Here is a 23,914-nt window from a genome sequence, read left to right on the forward strand (position 1 = left end):
ATATTTAAAAATAGATGGGGATAAAACCCCCAAAAAGAAATTACAGATTGCGGGGGTGTACAACCCCTACACTCAAAAAAAAAAAATTTAAATTTTAAAAATAAAATTCTATTTTCGCGCATGAAATTGCGGATGTTAAAATTGAAATTTGCGGAGGTTAGAAACCTCCGCTAATTGCTGTTACGGCGGTTCGAGAAACCCTCGCATTTGTCTGCCGCAAATTAATAGTGGCGATGCATACTGCGGGGGTCTGCTCAACCGCCGTGACAGCAAATAGCGGAGGTTCCTAACCTCCGCAAACTGCAATTTTAACCTCCGCAATTTACCCGTTTTTTTGTAGTGAACATTAACTACCTAAGCTATCTAGAGTTAGGTAGACTTGAGTACTCTCAACAATATTTGCCCCTCACCCGTTAAATGAACCGTCCCACCTTAAATAAAATGACACGTTGCTGGGCTTAGATTATTTTTAAAACCCGATCCATTTTAATCAAACCCACCGTTCCGCATCCAAAAACCTTTTTAAATCTCTTCAAATGGTTAAAGCCATGGTCTAGGCTGGTGACCTCCATTGCACTTTAGATGGGTGCTTGTATAAGGTCGCCTAAGTGATCGAGCTTACGTCATAATTTGTCATGAAAAATATTTAAAAAATAACACTTCGTTCTTCTTTTACAGGCAATTAATATATAGTTTTTTGTTCCGAAGTATTGAAATTGTTAGTAAAGTAACTTTAAGATATTTTTTTTAAGGGGTCTTTGACGAAACAAATTAAACGAGCAGGTTAGGTAATTACCTGCCCTAAAAAATAGTAAGCAAAGAATAAAGCTGTGGAAATGATTACAAAAACAAATTGAAAAAGTAGAATAAGAATTGCAAATGTAAGATAGTGCGTCCACGGTCCATGGACAAGGACATTTCCGTTATTTTGTATTACATGTATAACCAAATACAAAGGGTACACATAGAAGCCAAGCAACATACAACAACAACAATAGCAATAAATTAACCCAGTGTAATCTTACAAATGAGGTCTAGAAAGAGGTACTGTGTACACAAACCTTACTTCTACCTTGTAAAGATAAAGAGACTGCTTCTGATAGACTTTCCGTTCAAGACAAGCATAAAGTCAGCGTTTATTTAGGAAAATAGAAGTGAAAACTTTCAAAGTTCTTTTAAAAGAAAATTTAAATTTCTTTCTTTTTTCACATGTCCGCGATCGAATTCCCATTAACCCTGCTGCAGACGTCGCGAATTTCCAATCGAGCGCCAGGAGAGGGAGGCAAGTCCCCCATTTTAATCATGGCAGCATTGAAGTCACGTAAGAAAAGAAAACCATTGTTACTATAGCTTCGAACAAAGTCATTAGTAGTACTATTCCCAGTAAGCACTTGGTCCGAAAACAGTAGTCCCTGATTCCTATTTAAATCATCGAAATAAGCCTTGTCGAAAAAAGCAGGAGTTACCAAATCCAATGGTACCAAATTTGTGTCGTTGTTATTGACAGGGCAATTACACTTTAGCGTTGATTTCATAGCTCGATTGATATTGTTGTCGTTACACATTGTGACGCACCTCGCGAAACCTATTGTATGTGCTCCGGCCAACGCTACCATTTCCCTGGCTGACATTCCTTTTGCGTTGAATTTCTTTAATTGGGTGTTGAGATCGTCGAATGGTGCAGGAAGTTGTGTTAATGAGCCAGTGAAATTTGCAGTTCTTGCATCTCTTCGGCCTAGTCGCACTGGGTATGGTATTCCTCCCAACTGTTGATTAAACATAAACAATATGATTAACATGAAAAGAATTGTTGTAAGAATTTAAAGTATATAACGTAACGTTTTTTTTGTGTAATATCAAAATTTAGTATGGGTTGGCTGGGTTTGATTAAAAGGAGGCAGTTCTTTTTTATCCAATCAAGGCCAGCTACATGTCTTTTTTAAGACGGGATCAAGCCATTTAACTGGCGGGAGACAAATATGATCTCAAAGTATGATGATAAAGGTAGTTATACTAAGAAAGTGAAACAGGGGTAAAATATTGCTTATTTTCGATTATAAAGGGTCAAATATGACTCTTTCTTGTTTTAGTTACATGCCTTATTTTTCAATTATTAATCTCACATATTATGCAAAATTATATGTACTTATATTTTAGGGGACCTACCGACAGGGCAAAAAAATTTATTTGCAATGAGTGAATAGAAGTTAGATTTTTGTTTAAAATTTTAAATTTTGGAGGGACAATATCTCTAAGTCAACTAAGCCCTTTTGAAGGTGCAAAAATCCAAGATAAGAACGTAAGACTACACATCAGCATCAAATATATATTGTGTCCACGTTTGAAATGAATAATTTAGGCAAGATGTTGACGTTGATTAAGGCAGTCATAAGCTGGCTTATAGTGACTTCCACAAGTTACTCTTTTTATTTATGAATCGCAACAAGTGCCTTCCTCCCCACCCACCAACACCTCCTTTAATACGTGATAATCAGGATTATATATATATATTTTTGTTTTTCATCTATTTACTGGTTCTTGTAATGTTATTATTAATTCTATGATTTTTGTTGATGGTACTGATATATTGTCTATTTTCGACTTCATGAGCCGTGATCTATCGAAAACATCCTCTTTACCCCTTCGCCGTCGGGATAGAGGTAAGGTCTGCGTACATGCTACCCTTCCCAAGACCCCACTTGTGTGATTTTAGTGTGTCGTTGTTGTTGTTGTACTACTAGTAAGCGTAGAAGAAACTCTTAACTACCTGTCAACCTACCACCTTAATTCATTTTAGACACATAAACTGTAAATAAACAAATCAAATTTACACATTAGTGCATAGAATTGAAGCTCATATTGTAGCATAAATATAGATCATAGTAACTTACCAAAGCAACAGAGTCGCGGGCAGCAAGGGCTAGGATATCTGCACAAGAAACAGCTGCGCCAGGGCACATATTTTTTATCCTTTGTTTAGCCTGATCAATTACCTCAAAACCTCTTACTGAATTATCATTTGGTGGCGAACTTTTTTCTCCTTGGAAACTTCCAGGAATATCATTTAGAAGAATTCCCCCATCACATCCCTAAATTAATATAATATCACAAAGTCAAATATTAGGCCAACAATATTACGATATCATAAAACAGGCTACTAACTATTTACCAAAATATAAGGGGCAACTAATTAAGCAAGTAGGCATGTACTCAAAAGTAACATCTTCTCGTTGTTGTCCTTAAAGTTAAAGAAGTTATGTTTCCACTATACTACTATATATATATATAGCTAGTAATAAAAAAAGATGTTGGGTCATAATAGCTAGTAATATTTGACTTTGTCTTCAAAATTTTCCACGTGTTTTATTTCAAGAAGTAAAAGAAATGCATAAAAACACTTCTATTATTGTATTCAGTCAATGAGGGATAACTTGTATTTTTGTTTTTCCCCAATGATGGCCTTTTTGATTTCATGTTTGTATTCCAAGTCCGTTAGTAATCGTTTACAGTGGGTGGATAAGGAAGAGGAGATTTACTGTGGTTAGACTAACCGGCCGAGAAGGTTAACAAGGTTCCTGATATGGTGAAGTGAATTTTTTTTTTATATATAATGCTAACTCCTCTCAATATTAACCCTTGTTAATTACTTGTAATTGATAGTACTAAAAAGTGCATGTTCTCATACATGCAAGACTTTTACCGTAATTGATTTTTAGATAGTTAAAGGCCAAAGAAATAGTGACCAAAAAAAAAGTAAGAAATGCAAAATGCTTAAAACTTCTTACAGTATAGAAGAACTTTTATACTATCATCTAATCCGAAAGGTAAAGCTTACTATTTATAGAAAGCAGGATTAACAACTTGAAACAAAAGTGTAGTTACCTGATAGCTACAATAGGGTAAAATATGACGATAAATTAAAAATTCTTTACTCTATCGATGTTAGGAGGATGAAAAAACTTACATCAACAAAGCAGTCATGGAAAAAGAGACGAATGAGAGACGCTCCCATTCGTCTCTCTCTCCTAATGGCTTGAGCCACAACTGTTCCAACAGCGGCAAAGATGCAAAATTCCTGAGATAACATGTCTGAATTTTGCTCCAAAATATTGCTCTCTGACTCCATTTTGACATCAAAATCTTTCATAACTGTGGCTACATCTGTGTTCTTGTATATAGAGATGCCAGCTAGGGCAAGAGCCATAAGGCTAAGTGCCAAGCTCAAATGAGTTGCACCACAACCCATGATTCAAGTGAATTAAAGAGAGGATTTTAATTAGGAGGAATTGCTTTTTTGGGATGATTTTCTTGTTTGCTTTTGGCTACTTTAAATAGGAAATTTGGTCAATATTTGGCTATATTATATTGCTAGTAAATGACTTTAATGAGAGCGGTTGGGTGTGGAATAGACTTTTGCTCAAGGGCAGCTCAACACAATTGGGGTCTAAAGCCAAACTTCAATAAAAGCTCTAATTTTTCTAATTTTTTGAGATACAAAATTATGAATAATTATTTTATAATCAATTTCTTCTAATTATTCTTTTTCAATTGACAATATAGCTAATTCATTCAATATCTCTCCAGCAACATTACTAGTATTAAAATCATTTCTACTTTTAAAAGGCTTCTTTCTGCCAAGACAACTTACATGAACTGTTAACACGATTCTATAAGTAATATATGCATCAAATCCTTTTAATAAAAATATGTATAAAACAATTGAAAGTGAATTATATTTTTTTTTAAAATAAACTTATAAGTTAAAAAGCGGGGTCCCCAAAAATTAGGGGCCTAAAGCGTGTGCTCATAGTAAAAGTTGGCCCTGCTTTTGCTATATGATCAAATTTTTCCTATCTGACTCGTGTTAAGCACGTTCCTTTTGATAAACTTTCAATAAATGAATTATTCATGTAATATACTACTCCCTTTATCCCTATTTATGTGGTATTTTTCGCTTTCAGATATTTAAACTATGTGGATTTTGACCATCATTTTAACATGTATTTTTTCACCAAAGTGACATGGGATGAATTGCAAGTTATAGCATTTTCCCTATAGTTTTTGATGATCTAAATTTTGTTTTTAAAATATTAAGTTAATCCAATTCAATTTAGCTTTAAAGATTAGATAAATTGATTCTCGTTAAGCAAAAAGTACCGCATAAATTGAGATGAAGGGAATAATTTTAATTTTCATAGGTACATTGAGTATATTCTAAAGGTGGAGTCCATTACTCATATGGTCACTCAATGTGATGACCCAAAAGGTCATCTCGTATTTCAGAACCCAATTCGGGGTTCCGAGGCATTCAAAATCTCATTTTCCTTATCCTCGATTTGTGTGTGCAGCCGGGCGTATTTCGAGAGAGCCTTTATGTGAAAATTTGAGAAAAATATTAAATTTTGCCTTTAAAAGTGATATTTTGTTGACTTCGGTCAACATTTTGAGTAAACGGACCCGATCCATGATTTGACAGTCGGAGGGTCCGTAGATAAATATGAGACCTGGGCATATGCCCGGGATCGAATTCTGAGGTCCCTAGCACGAGAAATGAATTTTTGAAGAAAATTGTTAAACTAGAAATATAATGGTTTTTAGAAATTGAATAATGTTTGAACCTGTTGGTATCGACCCCGTATTTTGGTTCCGGAGCCCGGTACAGGTCTGTATGATATTTATACCTTATCTGAGAAATTTGCTGAGAAACGGGACTGATTTGACGTGATTCGGACACCCGGTTGTAAAAATAAAAACTTTAAGTGTTCTTGAGAATTTCATTGATTTTGATGCAAAATCCGTAGTTTTAGGTGTTATTTTAGCGATCTGATCGCACGAGCAAGTCCGTATGATATTTTTAGACTTGTGTGCATGTTTGGTTTGGAGCCCCGACGGCTCGGGTGAGTTTTGGATAGGCTACGGGATGTTTCGGACTTAGAAATTTCTGCTGTTTTGCTGTTGCAGGTGTGATATCTAGGGATTCTATTTTATTTTATACTCCTTTTTACTTGAGTTTTGGATTAAAAATGTATACAAATAGTCCCAAAAGCTTACATGTTGTATTTGTTTGCAGGGTTTGGTCTAAAAAATGACAAGAAGTGAAAACCAACTCAAAAAGGACTGCACAAGTACCAAGAACAAGTCAAAGCATTGCTGCAGCATAAAATCCATTGCAGCTGCAACAGACCCATCGCGGCCGCGGTCCATTTAGTGCGGTCGCGGTGGGTAAGTTCAGAGAGGTGCATTCCTGGGGTTCTAAGCAGTGCGGTCCGCAGAAGATTCTTCACGGCCGCGGTAGCCTTATCGCGGCCGTAATCCATATGTTGCGTTCCACAGAGAGGGGATTCAGAGAGCTCAGGATTTCGGAAGTTTCAAGACACCGCGACCGCAGTCCATTTGTTGCGGTCCGCGGTCAAGCCACCGCGGCCACGGTGCATTTTATGCGATCCGCGGTGGCCAGATTCAGAGAATAAGGAGTGAAGCCAAAAAACCTCACCGCGGCCGCAGTGCATTTTCTGCGGTCCGTGGTACCTCCGTCAGGGGTATTTTTGTCCAGAAAATTTGGCCTTTTATAAATACTTCTTTTTCAGATTTTTAGGGTATCTTTATCTTAGTTGAGCACGTGAGCGGTGGTTTTAGCCTATTTTGAGTAATTTTATAGCTGGTTTAACATTGAATCTTCAAATCTTAGCTTGTAATTATATTTTATGGGTTGTTCTTCATCTAAATATATGATTTCTTCCATTATTATGAGTAGCTAGACCCATTAGCTAGGGTTATGGCTCAACCCTAGTGTGGGTATTTGATGGGTCTTTTGTTCTAAGGCTTAGGTGTTTATGGGTGGTTGATATTTGGACTAATTTGTGTTATCCATATTGAATTAGTGGTTGCAAACACTAATTTGTGCCTATTTGACTTGGGATCTTCTTGAGAAAGAGAGCTTGAGTCTAGGAAAATCAGTTCAACAAGGAATTGGGGCGTATTCAAGAGATTGATAGCCCCAATTAAAAAGGTTAAATCTAGAGATAGTAATACCCGACTTGAGCCTATATTGCTTGCATAATTTTGACACCCAATTGGTCTTGAGAAAGTCAATTAGGTTAAAGTCACTCAAGCTACCGAGAGGTATAGAGTGAGTAGTGTCGTGCATTGGCTATATCGCGATCCCAAACATAACAGCTTTGCCTTAGGCTTTAGGAACCGTCAAGTATTCACCTAGGAGAAAGTCACTTCCCTAGTGTCTCGTTAACCATTTAGAAAACCTTACAAGCATTCATACTTAGCTTAATTTCGCATATCATTAGCATAAAATTAGAAGTAACAAACAAACAAATATGATTGGAAGTGTAATCAAGAGCACTACGCACTGCTAGATTAGATAGAAATCCAACTCCAAACATTGTTGTAGCTCCCTGTGGATTCGATCCCGACCTTCTCGGGTAAAAGCTGCATCGACCGCTTTTGCCACGTTGTAGTGGTGTAGGGTTGGTCCCGATCACTTTTTGGCGCCGTTGCCGGGGAGCTAATGGTTTTGGCTATCTATCTAAATAGTTTTGCGTATTGTTTTTCTTTCTTTCTGTGATACTAATTTGTGGTGAGGCCAATTCAGATACAAAATGGCGGCAAACAACAACAATGACCCTCATGGAAACATGGTCCGGGGGAGGAGGTTGATGATAACGGTGAAGATGAGGTGCCTCTTGTACCTCAAGGACAAAGGAGAAGCCGACAGGCTAATGATAATAATATTCCAAACCCTCCCCCGCCACCTACCAGAGCTGTACCTGGAGTGCTTCCCAACCAAGGATATGCTAGTGCAATTGTCCCTCCCCGCATCCGGGCGGGAAATTTTCAAATTATTAACGTGATGTTGACATTGTTGGAGCAGTGAGGGTATTTCACTGGTGCTCCCCATCAAAATGCTTACAAGCACCTTAAAGGATTTGTTGATACATATTGGGGGAGCAAGCAAACGAATGTGTCCGAGGATGCCTTGCGGTTGAGATTATTCACTTTCTCTCTTCGAGGGAAGGCGTTGGATTGGCTGGAGAGACTCCCCAACCACTCCATCCATAAATGGGATGAGTTGGCGGATAAATTCATTGCAAAGTTTTTCTCGCCGGGTCACATGGCAACCTTGAGGGATGAAATCTTAGCTGTCAAACAGGAGCCCAACGAACCACTGCATGAGATATGGGAGCAATGCCGGACTATGGCGAAGGAATGCCCAAATAATGATATGACTGAGGCAATGATACAACAGACATTCTACCGAGGCATTAACACAACAAATAAGTGCATAGTGAACCAACTAGCTGGGGGCAATTTCATGAACACACCGTATGATCAAGCTTGTGAGATATTGAATGAGATGGCGGACACTTCTCCGCTTGGCAAGGTCGAGAAAATGTGCCACAGGGTGACCCCACGGTCATTCACTTGCACAAAGAGCTCCATGATCATGGGCAAGTAATAGCAGAACTTACAACAACAATGAACCAGCTAGCAAAGGCACAATTACAACAGGTTCAAACTCCACGACAAGTAAATGCTATGGAGGGTGTCAACATATTAGTGAACAAAAAAAGACAAAGAGGGCAACAGAACCAAGGGAATTCAGTTCAATATGACCAAGATAGTGGTGGGTTCCAAGATGATGGGTACGATGAGTAAAATGAAGAAGTGCAATACGTGAACAACTATCAAGGCCAAAAGGGCAATTCTTCTAATCAACAGCAACAATTGAGATCCCAAGGCAACTGGGGAAATCAACAACAACAAGGGAACAATAATTGGGGGAACAACAACCAATATCCAAATTGGGGCAACCAGAACAATAATCATAACTATTAGGGTAATTGGGGTAACAACAACAACAACTGGGGTGGAAACAACAATCAGGGTGGTTGGAACATTAGCAATCAGGGAAATCGGGGGCAAGGCTTTCAAAGGCCCCCGATGTATCAATAACCCAACAATCCACCTCTATTTCCATCCCAAGGTCCTAGTTTATCCAACAATGAAATGGGGAGAATTGAAATAATGTTTGAACAGATGATGAAAAAGAATGCTGACTCCGATGCTCAGTTGGCATCCCACAATACTTCAATTAGAAACTTGGAGGTTCAATTAGGCCAAATCTCACAATCCTTGAATACTCTCCCTAAGGGGGCTCTACCTAGTGATACGGTAGTCAATGGCGGTAACTACAAGAAGTGGACGAGGTAGTGATGTGAATGCCTCCAAACAAAAAGAAATTTTGAGTGATGAAGTTGAGTTGCAAGAGGATGAGGTCCCTTTGGTGGTTGAAATGTGATTGATGAGAAGTTGAATGAAGAAGCGAGGATTGATGTCCAAGATAACGAGGTGGAAACTCCGAATGACGTGAACCCGTCTAGGGAACACAATAGACATGCCGGAAATGGTTGTGCCTAAAGCCAAGGCTCTTTTGCCAAGGCCACCTCCACCCTATCCTCAAAGGCTCGCGAAGTAGAAAAGTGAGAACTAGTTTAAGAAATTTATTGACATGATGAAGATCTTATCCATTAATGTGCCTTTGGTGGAGGCTTTAGAGCAAATGCCTAGGTACGCCAAATTCATAAAAGACTTGGTGACAAAGAAAAGATCCATGGATTGTGAAACTATCAAGATGACCCACCAACTTAGTGCAATAGTGCACTCAATGGCTCCGAAGCTAGAAGATCCCGGTGCTTTCACCATTCCTTGCACCATTGGGAGTGCAGACTTTGCAAATGCTCTATGTGATTTGGGGGCAAGTATCAACTTGATGCCCTACTCAGTTTTCAAGACTTTGGGTATTGGGCAACCGAGGCCTACTTCCATGAGATTGCAATTGGCGGATAGAACAATGAAGAGGCCATTGGGTATAATGGATGATGTTCTTGTCCGGGTGGACAAATTTATCTTGCCGGCTGATTTTGTGATTCTCGACTGCGAGGTCGATTTTGAGGTGCCTATAATCTCGGGAAGACCTTTCCTTGCAACTGGGAAGGCCTTAGTTGATGTGGAAGCAGGGGAACTCACCTTCCGGGTGGGTGATGAAAAAATGGTCTTTCATGTGTGTAAGTCAATGAAGAAGCCCAACTGTACTGAAGTGTGCTCGTTTGTGGATCTTGTCAAGGCAGTGATAATTGATGATACTAGTGCAATGATAAATGTGGAGGACCCTCTAGAGCTAGTATTATTGAATCTTAATGTAAATGAGGATGAAGGCGGGTGGAGTGTGTTAATGCTTTACATGGAATAGGCTCTTACTCTTATGAGCCTCGGAAGCTATCTTTGGATCTTGAGAATAGGAAGACTCCACCAACAAAGCCCTCAATTGAGGAACCTCCCATGTTGGAGTTGAAGCCATTGCCTCCACACCTCAGGTATGAATTCTTAGGCCCTAGTTCAACTTTTCCAGTTATTCTTTCCTCTTGTCTTACTAACATGCAGGTAGATGCCACATTGGCGGTGCTCCAAAAATGGAAGAAGGTAATTGGATGGACCTCAGCTGATATTCAGGGGATAAGCCCCGCCTTTTGTATGCATAAGATTATTCTTGAAGATGATGCAAAGCCTTCCTTGGAACATCAAAGGAGGTTGAACGAGGCAATGCAAGAAGTTGTGAAAAAGGAGGTGATCAAGTGGTTGGATGTCGGGGTTGTGTACCCCATCTCTGATAGTTCTTAGACTTCACCAGTGCAATGTGTGCCGAAGAAGGGTGGTATGACCGTGGTTACCAATGCGCAAAATGAGTTAATTCCTACCAGGACTGTCACCGTATGGAGGGTGTGCATGGATTACTGCAAGTTGAACAAAGTGACCCGCAAAGATCACTTTCCATTGCCTTTTCTTGACCAGATGCTAGATAGACTTGCTGGGCGTGCCTTCTACTGTTTCTTGGATGGGTATTCTGGGTACAACTAAATTTTGATTGCTCCGGAAGATCAGGAGAAGACCACATTCACTTGCCCATATGGTACCTTTGCCTTTTCTAGGATACCATTCGGGTTGTGTAATGCACCGGCTACATTCCAGCAGTGTATGGTGGCCATATTTACCGACATGGTGGAAGACATTTTTGGAGGTGTTCATGGAAGACTTCAGTGTTGTGGGTGACTCGTTTGATAAATGTTTGATGAATCTTGATAGGGTGTTGGCCCAGTGTGAAGAAACCAATCTTGTGCTCAACTAGGAAAAATGCCACTTCATGGTTGAGGAGGGCATAGTCCTTGGTCATAAAATCTCAAAGCATGGTATAGAGGTGGACAAAGCTAAAATTGAGGTAATTTCAAGGATCCCTCCCCCTACTTCTGTCAAGGGGGTTAGAAGTTTTCTTGGGCATGCGGGGTTCTACTGAAGATTTATCAAAGACTTCTCGAAGGTAGTGAATCCTTTGTGCAAACTCTTGCAAAAGGATGTAAAGTTCGTGTTCAATGAGGAATGCATGACAGCTATTGAAGTCCTCAAGTACAAGTTGACCACCACTCCTATTATTACCGCACCCAATTGGAGCTTGCGTTTTGAGCTTATGTGTGACGCGAGTGATGTTGCGTTTGGGGCGGTCTTGGGTCAAAGAGTGAATAAAATGTTTCACTCGGTGTATTATGCGAGCAAGACAATGAATAATGCTCAAGTAAATTACATGGTGACTGAAAAAGAGTTGTTGGCTATTGTGTTTGCAAAGGAGAAATTTCGGCCGTATCTCATGGGAGCCAAGGTCATAGTTCATACCGATTATGCCGCATTCCGATACTTGATGACGAAGAAGGATTCCAAAGCTAGTCTAATGCGATGGGTCTTGTTACATCAAGAGTTTGATTTGGACATTTTGGACCGGAAAGGGTGTGAAAACCAAGTGGCGGACCACTTGTCCTGCTTGGAGGAGGAGGGGAGGCCTTGTGATGGCCTAGAAATCAATGATTCACTTCCCGATGAGCAACTCCTCTCTATGTCGGTGAATGGTATGCCATGGTTTGCGTACGTTGCTAATTTCCTTGTAACCGGTATTTTCCCGTGTGAGCTCTCTTCTAACCAAAGGAAGAAGCTTAAACGGGATAGTTTGGACTACTATTTGGATGAGCCATACTTGTTCAAGTTCTGCACTGATGGTGTGATCTGATGATGTGTCCCGGAGGAGGAGCGATTAAGTATTCTAGAGGCTTGTCATTCCTCTCCCTATGGTGGTCATCATGGTGGGATGAGGACAACTTCAAAGGTTCTTAGTTGTGGGTTTTACTGGCCAACATTGTACAAGGATACAAGTGAACTTGTGAAGAGATGCGACGAATGTCAAAGAGTGGGTGGAATTTCGATGAAGGATGAGATGCCTCTCAACACTATTCTCGAAGTTGATATTTTTTGATGTGTGGGCATTGATTTCATGGGCCCGTTTGTTAGTTCATGTGGCAACACATACATTCTAGTGGCAGTTGACTATGTTTCAAAGTGGGTTGAGACCGTGGCTTTACCCAATAATGAGGCCTGGAGTGTTGTTGCGTTTCTCTAGAAGAGTATTTTTACTAGGTTTGGCATTCCTCGAGCAATCATAAGTGATGGGGGGTCTCATTTTTGCAATAGAGCTTTTGACACTTTGCTTGCAAAGTACGGTGTCAATCACAAAGTGTCTACTCCTTATCATCCTCAATCGAGTGGCCAAGTTGAAGTCTCAAACAGGGAAATCAAGAGTATATTGTCAAAGATGGTCAATGCAAATAGGACCGATTGGTCAAAGAAGTTGGATGGTGCTCTATGGGCTTATAGGACTGCTTACAATACTCTGATTGGTATGTCTTCGTACCGGTTGGTATTTGGGAAAGCTTGCCATCTACCGGTCGAGTTAGAGCACAAGGCCATGTGGGCTTTAGGAAGTTAAATCTTGAATGGGATGTGGCAGCAAATCTTCGGGTGGAGCAGCATAATGAACTTGATGAATTTTCATTTCATGCCTACTCCAGTTCGTCCTTGTACAAGGACAAGATGAAGTACATTCATGACAAGTGTGCTCGTGGCAAGGATTTCAAAGTGGGTGATTTGGTTCTCTTGTTCAATTCTCGGTTACATCTGTCTCCGGGAAAGCTTAAGTCGAAATGGAGTGGACCGTTTGAAGTGGTACTTGTGACTCCGTTTGGTGCACTTGACTTGAAAAACAAAAATGGAGAGATCTTCAGAGTTAATGGGCACAGAGTCAAGCACTATCTTGGCAAGATTGATGACAGCCACGTGGTGGCAATGATCCATCTAAAGTGATTTGATGGTAACCTGCGTCGTGCCGCGACGTTAAATCAGGCACTTCTTAGGAGGCAACCCATGTGTCTTTCTTTAGTTTCCATTTGATTTTCTTTGTAGTGTAGGATTTGCTTTTGAACTAACTGGTTGTGAGATGTGTGTAGGGTTGTTTTGATGCAGTGGAGGACCAAATTGGAAAAATGTTGCACTCTCTGAAGTTTGGACCGCTGCCGTATTGCAGTTTTCGAGGCCGCAATGGCCTTATTACGGGGGCAAGAATTTTATTGCGGACCGCAATGTTGAATGGTCAAAAGTGGAGGTTCTTTGAAGTTGTCACCGCGGCCGCAATGCATTATTTGCAGTCCGCGGTGCCCTATCGCAGCCGCGGAGCATTTTCTGCGGTCCGCGATGAACTCCTTGCCAATGTTTCTTGTGGTTAAGTACCGCAGTCCGCGGTGCATTTTATGCGGACCGCGATGGGTAAGTAGCGTGGGTCTCAGGTCCTTTTTCTATAAATAGGACCTCAGGCCCCCATTTACACTTTTCGTCTCTAAAATAGAAAAAGTACTGTTCATCATGCCCTAAGTGCACAAATTCAAACACTGATTATCAATCACCTGTATTGCATCTCATCTCTGGTACTTCAAATCTTTCCCTAGTCTTTAATTTTGTTTTATTCTCCTTTAATTCGTTAGTTCCTACTTCTTTTTCTTCCCCTTTCTTTCAATTTTTAGCTTAGGGTCGCATCATGTTGTTTAGATTAGGATTAAATAGTTAAATATAATGATTGACTACCTAGTGGGTTGATAATATGTGGAATAAGGAAAAAAATGAGAAAATTTTTGAAACCCTAGGTTGCTCTTGCTGAGTATGGCTTACCGCGACCGCGAAGATTTTTTGCGGTCCGCGATGCCTCTCCGCGGCCGCGATGGTTTTTTCGCGGTCCGCGGTGGTAAACTTCAGAGGGGTCGATTTTAAGGACCGCGGCCGCAATCGATTTTTCGCGGTCCGCGGTGCCTTACCACGGCCGCACATCATTTCTTGCAGTCCGTAGTGCCCTGAATCACAGAGTGGGTATTCTGAACCCCACTCCACTGTGGTCCGCGGTGCGATTTTATGCGGTCTGCAGTGGTGCCTTTACGGCCGCAATGCTTTTTATGCGGTCCGCGGTCAGCGGTTTTTCATTGTGATACAAACAAAAATTAAATGAATTCTCCTTGCAGATAATGGTTAAATTACGAGGCAGTGGTGACAGACAAAAAGGAAAAGGAGAGTCCTCCCGGGGTAGGGGACAAGGAATGATAAGATTGACCCCACAAGTTCGGAAAGCAATTGGAGATACAAGAAAACAAATCAAGGCTTCAGATAGAGCTGCTTCCCATTCAGAGGGAAGTGAGTATGTACCCTCCCGGGAGGCATCTGAGTCTGATTCAGTGCCGGAGTATGTTCCTGACTTCCCGGAGAGACTGAGATTGAGAGATGAACCTACCCCTCCAGGCTCTCCTACTGCTCAAGCTTCAGTTCAAATTTCTTCTGAGTCGTCTGAGGGCTCAACTGAGAGCAGTGATAGTGCAGCCTCCAGTTTACCTACTACTTCATCACCTGGAGAGGATCCCGTCGACAATGAGGTTCTGGATGAAGAGGGAGGGGGTGTGCCCCAACCTGAGGGTGTGGAGAGAACTTGAAACCCGAGGTGTGGAGAAGAAGATTTGTCAGTGAGATTGCTTACCACAAGTTCTGAGAGTGGTGGCCCCAGAGGAAATTGATTATTGAGCGCCAGTTCATAGAGAGGGATCTCCTGCCTCACAACCCTAATGTGAATAGGCAATTCAGAGAATGAGTGGGGTGGGATTACTTCACCAGCAGGGTGCCAGAGGCAAACGAGCACCTAGTGAAAGAGTTTTACGCCAATGTTGCCCACATAAAAAAGGGCACTAAAGTGACTAAGGTTCGAAATTTGAAAGTGCAGGGAAGACAATCAATGACTACCTGGGCTTTCCGTAGTAAGATGAATCCCTATACTTAGAGAAGGTAGGTTCAAATTCTGAGTAAAACCTTAAACTTCGAGGCAAAGGGGTGAGAGACATTCGTATGCAGCAGGATGGACCCCACTACCCATAAGAACTCTCTGCCTGTCTCCCAAGCAATATTGGTGGCCTCTATCATGGCAGGGTACCCGATCAACATCGGGAATGTTATGTCTAGGGTGATCACATAGGTGGTCAATGAAGGTGATAGATCATACCCCTTCCCAAATTTCCTGACAATGTACTTTGAAGACCAGGAGGTGGTGAAAAGGAAGTTTGATGTGAAGGTGAAACCAAAGATGCCTTTTTCCTCGTACTGCCTAAAGGGTGATGACAACCCCAAAGCCAAAGATCCTAAAGGAAAAGCCACTACTTCTACTGGCCAGTCTGAAGAGCCAGTAGCAGTAGTACCTTCTGCTCAGCCTCTCACAGCTACACCAGATATTGCCCCAGGACCCTCTACTTCCACAGCTCTAAATATTCCCTCATCCACAGCCTACCCATTGACTGCCCACCGTTTGAGCCAAACACTTTCCAGTATCAACAACTGGATGCAGGCAGCTACTTCTAAGCTGTCTGTGCTTTCTAGCTCGGTGGAAGCCCAGTCCGTAATCCCACAGCCACAGGTTCCAACTTCAGTGGAGGAGACTCTCAAGGAGCTTCTGGACAACCAAAAGAAGCTCCTGGAGAATCAGCAATTGATATTGGAGGTTGTAGGTACTCATGGGAATGCATTGAAGGAGCTGACAAAGGAAACAAAGCAGCTGAGAAAGACTCGAGCATCAAAGGAGTCTGTGAAGGAGTTGAGGGTAGAAGTAGAGAAGATGAAGGCTGATGATCACTTGCCATTGGAGCTTCTATTGCATGACCCACTTCCAGCATCTTAGACTGAGCCGGAACAGGAGTTGGAGAGGGCACCAAAGAGGAGGAGAGTGATCCCCCGAGCAGATGATGCAGTCATTAAGTTAGAGGACCTGCAGGGAGGTTCTTCTAGCTAGCCCCAGATCTCAGAGCAGCCTCAGGTCCTAGTGCAGGCACAGGTTACAGGTTCCCGAGCAGTCAGAGAGCCCAAGGACCGAGGCTCATGATCCCATGCAGACGGAGGACCAATAGGGAGTTTTCTATGCTCTCTATCTTCTTTTGTTTTGTTGAGCTTATTTTTGGCTAGTTAGCATTGAGGACAATGCTAGCTTTCATTGAGGGGGTAGCCCTATATTGATGATGTTGGATTGTAAATATGATACTATTCTAATTTTTATTATGCTTTTTCACTTTTGGTATGTATATAATTTTACCAGTTTATTTCACTTTTCGTATTTTGTAACCTTGGTCTGTATATAAAGTTATTTTCTGATGTATATGTTCATTCCCTCCTATGTATATTCGTTTAATTCCCCTATTGTACATATTCAGTTTACTTTCCGCATTTTCTTTCATAGCTTCTTACTTCATTTTCGTAGCTTCTTCTATTGAGTTTTGCGTTCAATAAGTCTTTGGTTTTCTTAATGCCATGGTTCATTCCAAAGGTGGAATTTGTATGAACCGGGTGGCTCTTCCCGATGATGGATGGCATGACAACCTTCTTAAGGGTTTGAGTCTGTTTTCTTTTTGTTTTTGTGTAAATAGTAGCTAGTGAGTAACAGTGCCTCAGGCAAAGTTTCACTTGGGCCTAACACAGTTGCCTTTGATCTTATGGTCAAAAACAAATTGGTGTGTATAGGATGGTGATAGTTGTGACCTTGAGACTCTTATGTTGGCCGATAATCATCAAGTGGTTTTTCGGGACCATTTGTGTTGCTCAAATCTTAGCTAAGGTTGCTGTGGGCCCCCAACTCTGTCTCTTTATCAATCCTATAGCTTGTGTGGTGAGAATTTGAATTGCAAGTCCAAGTCCCGTGCCATTGAGTCTAGAACTTCCCCTGAATGTTTGTCTAGGCGAAATCCTAAGTGTAGTTTAACTTGAGAAGTGATTATAGGCTCTCCTTGATCCGAATGATATCTTGAAAACATCCATAGCCTACCAATGATAACATCCCTAGTCAACCCCTTTGAGCCATAGCCCTTTTTCTTTCAAAGACCATGATACAAGCCTTTAACCGTTCTTAAAAGTCCCTCTCTTGGCACCCAATCTTTCCTTAGCACATGGCAATAGCATAAGTTTGGGGGAGGGACGAGGAATGCAACAAAGTGGTAAAAGGTACAAAAATGAAGAAAAGGAAAGGAACAAAAAAAAATGAAGGGATTCAATAAAAGTAAAGAGATGAAAGGTGTGGAAAGTTTAAAAAGGAGAAAGAGGTTTGAAATGAACAAGAAAGAGTGACAGTGTGTCTCTCTAACCCCTAAGAAAGAAGTAAATGACTCAAAAAGTCAAGAGATTGTGTGCCAAAATGAAGCAAATGACGTGCTTAAGGGAAGATGAAACCTACTTAGACCAAATATTTCCTACCCTGAACCAAAAGCCTTCATTGTATCCCCACAAAAGCCCTATATGATCTTGAGTTGAATGAAGCTTGCATTAGTGGTTACTCACATAAGGGGCAAGCTAATGGTACTTAGAGCAGGACTTGCGACCTTTCTTTGAGAGAGATGAGTGTGTTTTCCACAATCCTCATTCTGAGTGCTACAATCTAAAAGTGAGGTCTTGCTTAAGGAAGGGTGAGGAGTATGAGTTTGGGTTCCACAATGACCAAAGTAGTGGAAAGAGTTTCCTTGATGAGTTGAGTCAACTCTTGATGCTTTTGTGTCGCACTAAAACCATGGTGTTTAGAAGGTTGAATGTTGTTAATGACTCATTTGAATTAAGGGCAATTGTAAGTACCAATTGATGCTAGATGAGGTCACTTTAGGTCAGCTGAATTTTCTTGGTTTTATTCCTAAGGAGGTGGGACTTATTTTGTTTGCTTGAGGACAAGCAAAAGATTAAGTTTGGGGGATTGATATCTAGGGATTCTAGTTTATTTTATACTCCTTTTTACTTGAGTTTTGGATTAAAAATGTGTACAAATAATCCCAAAAGATTACATGTTGTATTTGTTTGCAGGGTTTGGTCAAAAAAATGACAAGAAGTCAAAACTAGCTCAAAAAGGAGTGAAACCTGCACAAGTACCAAGAACAAGTCAAAGCACTGCTGCAGCATAAAATCCATTGCAACTGCAACGGACCCACCGCGGCCGCGGTCCATTTAGTGCGGTCCGCGGTGGGTATGTTTAGAGAGGTGCATTCCTGGGGTTCTAAGCAGTGCGGTCCGCGGAAGATTCTTCGCGGCTGCGGTAGCCTCATCGCAGCCGCATGCCATTTGTAGCGGTCCGCAGAGAGAGGATTCAGAGAGCTCAGGATTTCGGAAGTTTCAAGACACCGCGGCCGTAGTCCATTTGTTACGGTCCGCGGTCAAGCCACCGCGGCCGCGGTGGCCAGCCAGATTCAGGGAATGAGAAGTGAAGCCAAAAAGCCTCACCGCGGCCGCGGTGCATTTTCCGCGGTCTGCGGTACCTCCGTCAGGGGTATGTTTTGTCTAGAAAATTAGACCTTGTATAAATACTTCTTTTTCAGATTTTTAGGGTATCTTTATCTTAGCTGAGCACGTGAACGGTGGTTTTAGCCTATGTTGAGTAATTTTATAGCTGGTTTAACATTGAATCTCAAATCTTAGCTTGTAATTATATTTTATGGGTTGTTCTTCATTAAAATATCTGAATTCTTCCATTATTATGAGTAGCTAGACCCATTAGCTAGGGTTGTGGCTCAACCCTAGTATGGATATTTGATGGGTCTTTTGTTCTAAGGCTTAGGTGTTTATGGGTGGTTGATATTTGGATTGATTTTTGTTATCCATGTTGAATTAGTGGTTGCAAACACTAATTTGTGCCTATTTGACTCGGGCTCTTCTTGAGAAAGAGAGCTTGAGTCTAGGAAAATCAGTTCAACAAGGAATTGGGGCATATTCAAGAGATTGATAGCCCCAATTAAAGGGTTAAATCTAGAGATAGTAATACCCGACTTGGGCCTATATTGCTTGTATAATTTTGACACCCAATTGGTCTTGAAAAAGTCAATTAGGGAAAAGTCACTCGAGCTACCGAGAGGTATAGAGTGAGTAGTGTTGTGCATTGGCTATATCGCGATCCCAAACATAACAGCTTTGCCTTAGGCTTTAGAACCCGTCAAGTATTCACCTACGAGAAAGTCACATCCCTAGTGCCTCGTTAACCATTTAGAAAACCTTACAAGAATTCATACTTAGCTTAATTTTGCATATCATTAGCATAAAATTAGAAGTAACAAACAATCAAATATGATTGGAAGTGTAATCAAGAGCACTACGCACTGCTAGATTAGATAGAAATCCAACTCCAAACATTATTGTAGCTCCCTATGGATTCGATCCCGACCTTCTCGGGTAAAAGCTGCATCGACCGCTCTTGCCACGTTGTAGTGGTGTAGGGTTGGACCCGATCAAGGTGCACAGGTATCTTGTGCTTCGCGATCGCGAAGCAACTCCCGCGATCACGAAGAGTAAATTTGTCTGAGGGAGCAATCCTTCTACACGATCGCGAGGCACTGGTTGCGAACGCGAAGCGTTAGGGGCATTACCCTTCGCGAACGCGACCAGGCTATCGCGAACGCGAATCATGGGAACTGGGGGAGGGGAAAGATACTCTATGCGAACGCGGCAAGTGGCTCGCGAACGTGTAGGGTGTCTCGCGAACGCGAAGGTTACTAGGACCACAGCTTCGCGAATGCAACAACCTCTCGCGAACGCGAATAAGGTCTGTCCAGTGTTTTAAAATCAGAACCAAAGACGGGATTAGACCAAAATGTCATATTTTTTTCCATAGAACTTGACCTTGGGCGATTTTTGAAGTGGGGATTCAACACAAAATCATAGGTTCGTATTCTAAAACTCATTCCTTTCAATTTCCATCAACACCCATTAGATTTTTAGGCCTAATTCTTGTTCTTTAAGGGTAGAAATTAGGGATTTTGGGAGAATTGGGGATTTTACAAATTTGGGAATTTAGACCTCGATTTGGGGTCGGATTCCGAAACTAATTGAATATTTGGGCTCATGGGTGAATGGATGAATATGTTTTGGTCTGAACCTCGAGTTTTGACCAAGCGGGCCCAAGGTCGATTTTTGACTTTTTGGGATAATTGTTGGGGAACTTGTAATTATGCATTGGAAATGATTTATTTAGCGATAATTGATATTATTAAGTTAACTATGACTAGATACAAGCGGATTGAAAGTGAAAACTAAGGGAAAGCGATATTTAAGTCTTGAGTTCGGCCGTGCAATCGAGGTAAGTGTTGTGGCTAACCTTAGTTTGAGGGATAAGGTATTGTTGCCTTATTTACTACGTGTTTAGTTGTTCAGTACGACGCATAGGTGAGGTGACGAGTATCTATACGTTGTTGTCGAGACATAGCATGCGAGTGAGTCTTATACTTGTGACTGTTGTATTTCTTTATACGTACTGTTCATGCTTAAACTGGTTATTCTTCATGTTAAATAAGTCTTATTATGTTTTCCAGATATTGGATATTGGTTGAGTATTGACTCATGTTGAGATTTATATTGTGAATTTAAATGTTGAAACGAGGTTGGTTAATGATCATTCCCTTGCTGGGTTGTTGTTGTTTCTGTTATTTGGGCGAGGAAGAGTGTAAAACACGAAGGGTGATGACGTGCAAGATATTGTGAGTGAGTGTTAATGCACGAAGGGTGATGCCGTGCCATATTCTGATATTGATAATGCACGAAGGGTGATGTCGTGCCATGTTATGAGAGAGTTAATGCACGAAGGGTGATGTCGTGCCGTTTCTATTTTTTCTTATGGTAAGGACGAGAGTAAAAGCACGAAGGGTGATGCCATGCCATTCTTATATGATTTATATGTTGAGGTTGAGAGTAAAAACACGAAGGGTGATGCCGTGCATTTTTGCCGTTACTGTATTTACTTGTTGTTACTGGTTCAAGGTGTACTGGTTGTTTAAATTCTCTACTGTTGTGGTTCTTATTTTTGCAATCCCCTCAGCATGTTTTCCCTTCTCATTATTTTCTGTTAAATTTCCGTTATTGTTATTTCCTCGCATATTATTTAACTGCACATGTTCATGTTATTTGTCGTATCCTAGCCTTGTCACTACTTCGCCGAGGTTAGGCTCGGCACTTACCAGTACATGGGGTCGATTGTACTGAAACTGCACTCTGCGCTTTTCGTGCAGATTTTGGTGCCGGACCTCATTTATTAGAGTTGGGTTGCTGCCTTCAGTCCATCAGGAGACCCGAGGTAGATCTGCCAGCGCTCGCAAACCTTGGAGTCCCCTTCCCTCAATCTTAGTTTGTCCTGTTTTCCTTCACTTCGAGAACAAATGTGTTTTCTTTAAACCACTATTTGTAGAACTCTTAGAAGTTCGTGGATTGTGACACCAGATCTTTGGGTAGTCGTGTAATAGTGTTTTAAACTATTATAGAATTCCCGTACTTCTTATTGGTTTAGTTTAAATTACTGTTAATTACTGTTTTGGTTAGTGATTGGTGTGATAGAACTGTATCTGTTGGCTTACCTAGCATTCTAAGTTAGGCGTCATCACGATCACGATGGTGGAAAATCCGGGTCGTGACACTCAACTACCCGAAATTATCTACCAAAGTCATCTTTCTTTCTTTTCTAGCAACAAAGTCACTTAACTATGTCAATAGCACTCAGAATGTCACTCAACTTGATTTCTCAAATTTTTGATCGCCAAATACCTATTTTACCTCTAAATTATAAACTTTTATCTTCTTTCTTCTTTTAGCGTTATAATTCATATTATGGACTTACCTTAGAATAAATAAATTTTATTTATAAATTAAAAAAATTAAAATAGTATTTAAGCATATACAATGTTGGAATAATAAAATATTGAGCATAGTAGAAAGTTAATTAGAACAATTTGTTCGTAATAATAGTTTTGATATTAAAAAACCTCAGAAAGTTATTTACACAATTGAGAATGAAAGAAAGTAAAAGTATTAAAATATCGATTTCATGCACGTACTATAGAAAATAATTATTTATAATAAAAGTATTTTTGTAATATACATTGCATATTCTTGATATTATGCTCAATTGTATTATTATTTTGACATTATATATGCTAGAAAATATTTTTTTTTATTTTTTATTTTTAGATAAAATATTTTTGTTCTATAGGTAAGTCCATAATGTTTGTAACGACCCGACCGGTCGTTTTACTTCTTAGAACCCCGTTTCCCTCAATAAAACTTCCCGTATGTGCTTTTACTGTTTTATGACTTGCAGGGATGCTTAGCTCGGGATTTGAAAGGGTTCAGGTTGAAATCGGAACACTTGGTTCCTTAAGGTTGGCTAAAAAGGCCAAGTTTGACTTCGGTTAATATTTTGGGTACGACCTCGGAATCGGGATTTGATGGTCCTAATAGGTTCGTATGATGATTTCGGACTTGGGCGTATGTTTGGATCGGGTTTTGGATGACCTGGGAGCGTTTTGGCACCTAATAGTTAAAGCTGGTTCTTTGAAGGTTTTAGAAGTTCTTTAAATTTGGTTTGGAGCGGGTTTTGGTGATATCGAGGTACAAACAAAATTCCAAGACAATAGTTCCGTAATGTCATTTAAGACTTGCACGCAAAATTTGGTGTCATTCCGAGTAGTTTAAGTACGTTTCGGTGCATTGGAAGTAAATTGAAGAACTGGAAGTTTATAAGTTTGATTCAATTGGTTTTAGGGGTGTGATTCTTAGTTTTAATGTTGTTTTGGGCCTTCCGAGAGTTCGAGTGAGTCCATTTTATGATTTTAAACTTGTTGGTATGTTCGGACGGGGGCCCGGGGGCTCCAACTGTCAATCGGACGAGGCTTGGACCAAGTTGAAAATTTGGAGGAGCAGCTAAAGCTTCCAGTTATGTCATAATCGCACATGCACTTGGCCAGTCGTAGGTGCGAGCTCGCAGAAGCAACACAGATGGTGCAGAAGTAGCCCAACATGGGCTGTCCACTCATCTTAGATGCGGAAGAGGAATCGCACCTTCGAGGGCGCAGGTGTAATGGAAGTGATCGCAGAAGAGGCTTGAGCCGTAGGAGCGGCATATTGGCCGTAGAAGCGGGACCCGCCGCAGAAACAAAACCAGTCAGCCTTTGGCTCCTCTGCAGAAAAGGTCTTTTGGCCGTAGAAGCGGAAGTCCCTCCGCAGGTGCGAAAATCGCAAAAGGCAGAACCTTTATTTAATACGGGACTTTGGCATTTTTGACTCATTTATTCCATTGTTGGGCGACTTTTGGAGCTCTTAGAGAGAGGATTTCACCTAGCACTTTGAGGTAAGTAACTTCTACATAATGTGTGTTAAATACATAGTTTATGGGTAGATTATAACATGTAAATTAGTGAAAATCATGGGTTTAGGTGAAAACCTATGTTTTTGATAAGAATGAGATTTAACCATAAAATTTATTAAAGATCATATATTTGAGTTCATGGGGTTATGGGTAACAACTTTCTTCGAAAATTTCCAGAATCCAGGCACATGGGCCCGATGGTGAATTTTAGGGATTCTTCAAATAGGTGTCGCGCTCCCTTTTTCTTGCGAAATCGGGTTTACCGCATTTGGAGGGACAACTCATTCCTTTTGGGAATTGGGT

The 23,914-nt window shown here is 40.9% G+C and overlaps 1 protein-coding gene across 1 annotated transcript; it reads right to left on the reverse strand.

Annotated features, from left to right (window-relative positions):
- Nucleotides 1-882: 882 nt before the first annotated feature.
- LOC109205125 (suberization-associated anionic peroxidase-like) lies at nucleotides 883-4,318 on the reverse strand. Its single transcript, XM_019367802.1, has 3 exons — nucleotides 3,965-4,318; nucleotides 2,892-3,089; nucleotides 883-1,766 (listed from the first exon to the last, which is right to left on the reverse strand). The coding sequence occupies exons 1-3, from the start codon at nucleotides 4,244-4,246 to the stop codon at nucleotides 1,206-1,208; spliced, it is 1,041 nt and encodes a 346-aa protein (XP_019223347.1). The 5' UTR covers nucleotides 4,247-4,318; the 3' UTR covers nucleotides 883-1,205.
- Nucleotides 4,319-23,914: the final 19,596 nt, after the last annotated feature.

This window comes from Nicotiana attenuata, unplaced genomic scaffold, assembly GCF_001879085.1.
Source record: "Nicotiana attenuata strain UT unplaced genomic scaffold, NIATTr2, whole genome shotgun sequence".
Lineage (NCBI taxonomy): Eukaryota > Viridiplantae > Streptophyta > Magnoliopsida > Solanales > Solanaceae > Nicotiana > Nicotiana attenuata.